The 7,494-nt window shown below is 42.3% G+C and overlaps 1 protein-coding gene across 2 annotated transcripts in view; it reads right to left on the bottom strand.

The window, feature by feature from the left end:
- LOC116068538 (tripartite motif-containing protein 30A-like) overlaps positions 1-2,759 on the bottom strand; it is a 29,331-nt gene extending 26,572 nt beyond the window's left edge. For both annotated transcript variants that reach the window (XM_031338209.1, XM_031338208.1), the window contains exon 1: positions 2,580-2,759. In XM_031338209.1, coding sequence (XP_031194069.1) covers positions 2,580-2,608 — 29 coding nt within the window. In that variant the 5' untranslated portion in view covers positions 2,609-2,759. The remainder of the gene's footprint in view (positions 1-2,579) is intronic.
- Positions 2,760-7,494: the final 4,735 nt, after the last annotated feature.

A 7,494-nucleotide genomic window follows, 5' to 3' on the forward strand; every position in this document is an offset into this window, starting at 1 on the left:
GTGGTCTTTTCCCTGTGTAGTTGAACTCTAGCATGTAAAACTGTTTCTTTAAGAATGATGAGAGTTTCTAGTGATGAACCTAATAGAAAAAAAAAGTGGGAAGAGCCTTGAGCAAATGTGTACAGGGGAAACTTTCCTGAACAGAAGATCAAGAATTGACAAATGGGACCTCATAAAATTGCAAAGCTTCTGTAAGGCAAAGGAAACTCTTAATAGGATAAAATGGCAACCAACAGTTTGGGAAAAGATCTTTACCAACCCTACATACAATACAGGGCTAATACCCAATATATACAAAGAACTCAAGAAGTTAGACTCCAGAGAAACAAATAACCCATTAAAAAATGGGGTACAGAGCTAAACAAAGAATTCTCCACTGAAGAGTACCAAATGACTGAGAAGCACCTAAGGAAATGTTCAACATCTTTAGTCATCAGGGAAAGTCATCAAGGAAATACAAATTAAAAGAATCCTGAGATTCCACCTCACACCAGTCAGAATGGCTAAGATCAAAAACTCAGGTGACAGCAAATGCTGGTGAGGTTGTGGAGAAAGAGGGATACTCCTCCATTGCTGGTGGGATTGCAAGCTGATACAACCCCTCTGGAAATCAGTTTGGTGGTTCCTCAGAAAATTGGACATAGTACTACCAGAGGACCCAGCTATTCCACTCCTGGGCATATACCCAGAAGATGCTCCAACATGAAATAAGGATGCATGCTCCACCATGTTCATAGCAGCCTTATTCATAAGAGCCAGAACCTGGAAACAACCCAGATGTCCCTCAACAGAGGAATGGATACAGAAGATGTGGTACATTTACAAAATGGACTACTACTCAGCTATTAAAAACAATGACTTCATGAAATTCTTAGGCAAATGGATGGAACTAGAAAATATCATCTTGAGTGAGGTAACCCAATCACAAATGAACATACATGGTATGCACTCACTTATATGAGGATATAAGCCCAGAAGCTCGGAATACCCAAAATACAATTCACAGACCACATGAGGCTCAAGAAGAAGGAAGACTAAAGTGTGGATACTTCAGTCCTTCTTAGAAGGGGGAACAAAATGCCCATGGGAAGAGATACAGAGACAAATGTGTGGAACAGAGACTGAAGGAAAGGTCATCCAGAGACTGCCCCACCTGGGAATTCCTCCCATATACAGTTACCAAACCCAGACAGTATTGTGGATGCCAACAAGTGCTTCCTGACAGGAGCCTGACAAATACAGAGGTGGATGCATGCAGCCAACCATTGGACTGAGCATAGAGTCTCCAATGGAGGATATAGAGAAAGGACCCAAGGAACTGGGTCCTTGGTCCTGTGAAAACTTGATGCCTCAGTGTAGGGGAATGCCAGAACAACGAAGTAGGAGTAGGTGAATTGATGAACAGGTGAAGGGGGATGCGATAAGGGGTTTTTGGAGGGGAAACGAGGAATGGGGGGTAATATTTGAAATGTAAATGAAGAATATATCTAATAAAAATGAAAAAAAAAAAGAATAATGAGAGTTCAAAGAACTGATGCCATAGGAAAAATGGTCCTTTTCCAAATAGGCCTGGCATATAAATTGTCCCAGGCTTCATTTACAAAGTAGCATTATTTGAAGTAATTTGACATGTACTCCCTAGATGTTGGCACATTAAAAAACTGGACAACCCTAAAATGTGCATTTTAGTATCTCAGAACATATGTTGGTAAAGACAGTTAATTCTTATGTTCAGAAAACAGGTGTTCACAACTGATTGAAAGCAAGATAAACAAAGGGAAAGGGGATAAATGGACTCTTGACAATCCTCACACCAAGCTGTTACTTCTATAGAGTGCTCCTCTAGTGTTCTCTCTCTCTCTCTCTCTCTCTCTCTCTCTCTCTGTCTCTTTCTGTCTTCATTTCACCACATCCACTGTCTCTTTCCTTGGGATTAAATTAGAGTCTGGTAAAATTTGCAAGTGCTCCTCCAGCCCATTAACTGCACCCCAATTAGCTAAATAGATGTGGTCTTATTAGGTCCTTAGACTTTGGATCTACTTGTTTCATCCTTTATATGCAAAATTATTAGCCTGGGGTGATCTTGATTTAGGTATAGGACCTATGGCCCAAGGGAAAGGGGAGGCAATGGTAATGGTTTTTAAGTGACATTAGGAATTCCCTACAGACTTCAGGATGCTTCATAGTACAAGTACATTAATAGGAGGCTACAGAGAGATGAAGACTCTCTGAGAGCACAGAGAAAGCAGCCTATGGAATAAGCACTTAGAATCATGGGTAAATCCACTATTACTCAGAGAAATCTTAACCTTTTGTTTTCAAACACCCCTCTGGCTGTACTACTTCTTTGGAGGGAGAGCAGTCCCTGCTGAAGTTGGAGATTCATGCTGCAACTCATGAGTCAAGGTTAGAAAAGAAACTTAAGTCTGTTTGAAAAATTAACTGGACCTCTCCAGACCATGAAAGCTGTCTTCCTCAAGGCCACCCTCTCTCTGGCTCCTCATCCCCAGAAGACTCAGCAGAAGACTCAGCAATTTACCTCAACCCCCTCCCCCTTCTCAACTCCAACTTAAACTCACCAGAGCAAAGACTGTGTTTTCTTCCACATTCCTCCAAACTCAGCAGTCAAAAATTGACTCACACCTTCAGATACCAAGAGACCCCGAATCTGTGGAGAGGAGCAAACACAGGCCAGAGTCTAAGTCCTGAGGATTCAGCCAGTTATGCTGGTCATCCGGTGAGCTAGTAGAGAAATGAAAGTAAAGACTTTGAGGGCTAGAACTGAGAAAAAGAAACTACAGAACTACCAATCAATGGGGTGGTGCCACATCATTAACTGGGGTTTTACCACCAGAGGGAGTCAGTTGCCTTGTGTCAGCTCTGTCTTCCAGGAGCTTGGGACATTTTTCAGAGCTACAGGAACTTGTTAAGTCACTTGTTCAGACTCAGGCAGATACACTTCTCCACACTCAGAGCAGATACAGTAGTGAGCTGCAGAGGGCTCTTCAGCTGCCCCATGGTCTCCTCCAGGTTAAGTATTCTGTGGCTGAACAGCCCTAGTCCTTTCACAGTGCTGATCTGATCCATACACTCATTTCCCCCTTCCAGGAGTCCCTCACCAGAGTGTCTCACAAGGCCCCGTTTGATTTAGGATTTGTATTAAAAGACCAATAATATTGATGCAACTGAAAGTCCCCCAGAACTGGGGAGATCCTTACTCAAGTCTCGAGATGACGCAACCACCCAGTGATTCACGGGAGACCGAACGTGCTGCAATTACATGAGGTTTATTGGGGATACCAGTACCGGGGTCGATCTAGTGACCATGCTGGCCAGAGTTCGACCCCGGACACAAGAAGTGAGTGGTATTTAAGGGAAACCCCAAACTGGGGGTGGAGAGAGGGTTCCCAAGGAAACAGAACATAAAAACAGTGGAAAATTTCATAGGGACCCAACCCAAGGTATTCAGTTAGGGAGGAGAACATATTCCTTCTAGGAATGTAATCTTCATCTACCGGTTGATAGGGTGGAGAGTCTCATAAACCAGCAGACCTTCATTCCTAGTTCTGCCCTCATCGTGGATCAGTCAGGAGGAGCAGGTATCAGGAACCAGAGCCCTGAGGCTCTGAGTTAGCCAAATTCCTGGAACTAGCTACTCCATCTTTTTGGCTTGTGGCAGAGGTTTTCCATGCCCCCTTTTTGGTAAAAGTTATACATTATACATTCTAAGATTCTCCAGCCTTTCATTCCCCACTTCTTCTAGTATATAGTTCTAATCATAGAACTAAATATCAGTTTCATTAAATTCTAAATTTCCCTGGCCTTGCAAAGTATAATATTGTTGGCATAACACTAGAATCTGAACAGCACTTATTTTCCCCTGATGAAAGCAGCTAATTTATTTAGCACGCATGGACCTATAGTTATTTATTCTTTCTCTGAGCTTACTCATGGATTCTCTAATGACTCCTGAATGGTTTACACAAAAGCAACATTCTTCTATATTTAAATCAATGGCAGCTCTTAATGCTATAAGCCTTATGCTGCAATACCATAGCGGATGTTCCTGTAGCTGCCCCTGCAGTCCCTAAGCACAGTTCCAACATAACTTCCAGGGGTATTCCTTAACTCTCTTCTATTGCCAGGCACTACCTTACTGGCTCTCAGGCTTCCTAGCTTCTCTTCTTTCCTGTCTTTATCTCTAGCTTATCATTTGGGGAGCAGCCCAAATGATGCTCAGTTTCCTCTTTGAGTCTGAGAAAGGGGTACTGTCAGTCACAGACAGGTCTCTAGCCAGATGAATAAATAATATCAAATGCCATATTCTGTGGATTTCTGATGTTTTTCAAAACCAACTATCTATGTAAAGTAATCTGGACTATTGTCTACGAAGTACTCTCAGTTCTTTTTCTTGAAATCACCCTAATAATAAACTCAGAGCCATGAATTTGGTCTTGAAGTATGCACAACAGAACTGTATTAGCTACACCTCACAGTCAATAAGAATATCACTATACACCCAATGTTAACAATAAATTCTCAATTTAAAAGCTCTTACTTATTTCTTGCATACCAATTTAAGATGGAAATGGTTTATAACACAAGCCTCAACTTTTACCAATCACTACTGCATATAGGATATAAAACTCAAAACTAATAATATAAACACCAAAGCAAACTTTCTGAGAATAAGCTGTATATCTGAAGAACTACTCAAATACCTGACTAAATTCTAGTCACACAATGTTTCTAGTTAAAATTATCTATACACCAATTAAATCACTTTCAGTACAGGGTAAATATTATCAGAAGGTTGCTTTACAAAAGATAACATTGATTTTGTACCGAATAGGAACATATGAATTTAACTCAGTAACTAATTATAAGACTTTCTATAGCTATACAATTAAATCTGGCTATTTCTTCCCTATTTTAAATATAACCATTTTACATTTCCTAGGAACACAACTTATCAACAATTTTCTCTAGCCCCAAAGCCCAGGAAACCGGGTAGATGACTCATCATAACTTCTTCAAGCTGAATGGGGGCGTAGATATAAAAGAGGGGTGAGGAAGGAAAAACAGAATTAGTCTTCTGTGTCTTAACTGGATCAGGCTGAAGTTGAGGATACCAGGAGTTCAAGCAGGCAAGTTTAGGGCATCTGATGAAGGGATTTACCAAGAGTATACATTTCTGCAACATATGAATCTCAAAACAAATTCAGTAAATGTTTCAAGCATCTTTTCTCAAAAACACAAAAACAAAACTCTTAATAATCAATACAAAGAAATCTACCTGGGTGGTATTTGGATTCCCAATGACTCAAAATCTCCAAATAAGAAAAAACCTGTCTCTATTTCTGATATAAATGACAAGATAAAATTCCTTATTTTGCTAAATGCTATGAGTGCACCACTGGACTGGTGCATTTGACCAGGGACCAGCAGGCATTTCCCACTGACTCAGGGAGACAGACAATCGTTCTAATTATTTTTTATTTCCAAGGTAAACTAACTCTTTATTTGTCTCCAGACTTCATCACTTGTCTCTACTTTACTAGACTCCACACCTTTTTTTTAATTCTTGTTATGTTAAGGTATAACCATAATTTAAACAAAACCCAGTTTTAAACATTCTATTTACTTTAAAATCAATACCAAAGTATTACTATCACATTACAAAGTTTAGCTGCCAATTCTTACATATGAATGCATGACAGTGCAATTTTGAATACATCAAAGATGCCGTTTTAAATCTAATCTTTGGTCCAGGCCTTACCCTTGGCCTTACTAAATTTATAAGGGATAAGAATTACATAAAATATTCTTGGGTCGGCTCGTGCCATGTGTTGTCGCTTAACATGACTCCAACCCTGAGTTACCAATTTCAAGCTAATTCTCTTTTAATTTTTGCATGTAATATTACATGCAAAAAGCTGTTGTCCCCTTTAAGAGAGGCTTGTGCAGACACTCAGTCAGCCTCTATCAGTTCTTTTTCAACTGTGCCTAATTTCTGGCCGCAGCACAATGGCTTATCAGTCTCTGCTGTACAAATTAAGACTGTCTTTTACCAACTAAATCAAAGTTTTAACCAATTTTTTCTTCTTTAATATGAAACACAGAACAACAATCATTTATCTAAGCAGCGTCCACCACATGGTAAGAAAAGCATAACTCTCAAGGTAGTAATATTCAATCACCACAATTTACAAGATACCAATTCAATACTTTTTAAACCAGATGATAAAGACAATATTTTAACCCAATTAATCTATTTTGTAAAAACCTACTTGGTTTTTCAGGGGTCCCTGATTGCTGTGCCCTCCTCTCTGGCCACGCGTGACCTTGGCCCCTGGGGAGTCCACATCAGTGGAGCCGAGGTACCTGCCTTGGGCTTCAAAGCAGCAGCTGCCCCTCCCGTAGACGTGCCTCTTCCAGGGCCCCGTCCTGGTATAGTGCTGTGGACTCCGCCCAGTCCCCAGTGCTATAGACCCAGTTAGCCAGGCATATCTCTAGGTAGACCACCATTTAATCTTGCACTTGTCCCACCAACGGCTCTATTGCTATGTTAGCACATAAGACAGCCCCAAAGACAAAGAATGCCACACGACGGCCCCAGTTGGGGCCCCCTTGGAAAAGTTCATGGGATACCTGGGTGTAGCGATGCTGGGCTGAGCCTGGGGTCACGAAGCTGAGCAGCAGGTCAGAGATGGTATAGTAGAAGCAGGTCTCAAATTCGTCTCCAGCAGCCGGCATGGCTTGGTGCAGCGGGTCGGCTGCTGGGCCTCCCCCAGAGCCAGCTCCACAGACATAACCTTTCTGCCTCAGCTTATGTCTGGGGTTGAGGCTGCGGTCGCCATCCAGGCGGCCAGCCTGGATGGGGAAAAGGCCAGGGATCTGGATCTGGCCCGGAAAGAACTGAAACTGCAGCATCTGGGTCCAGGCCCCTGCCTCTAACTCTTTGGCAACTATGGGGCCGATTCCATGTTTCTGACTGCCCTCTCGGGAAACACGGGACCACAGGATTCCTGCCGACACCATTTTTTATTCCTGGTGCCCCCAGGAGCAGTCCAAAGACCCAGCGGCAGTGGCTCCAGCTCCAACACCGTCCATCAGTCAAGGGGAGGGTGTAAGTCATCAGTCCAAGGTCCAAACACACACACACAAAATCAGTCACCACACAGAAATCCCCTTTTCAGGTCCATGACACCGAGAAAGACAACTGGGCCCAGTAACAAACATCAGGTACACAGGTAATCAAAGCCAAATCACAGAGTTGCTCATCTTGTGCCTGCCACGGCTGGCTGCCGAGATGGACTGGTCACAAAATACACACAAAAAGATTCGCCTCAATCGCGAGTGCCAAACTTACTTCAGAAAAACAGACAGCCGAAAATTTACCAAGGTCCTTATTTTACCTGAACAGACATGTCCCTAACCTCCGTCCAGGGGGCCAACATCAGAGTTACCGTCCATCCCATCGCAGTCACAAGG

This window comes from Mastomys coucha, unplaced genomic scaffold, assembly GCF_008632895.1.
Source record: "Mastomys coucha isolate ucsf_1 unplaced genomic scaffold, UCSF_Mcou_1 pScaffold22, whole genome shotgun sequence".
NCBI classification, from domain to species: Eukaryota; Metazoa; Chordata; class Mammalia; order Rodentia; family Muridae; genus Mastomys; species Mastomys coucha.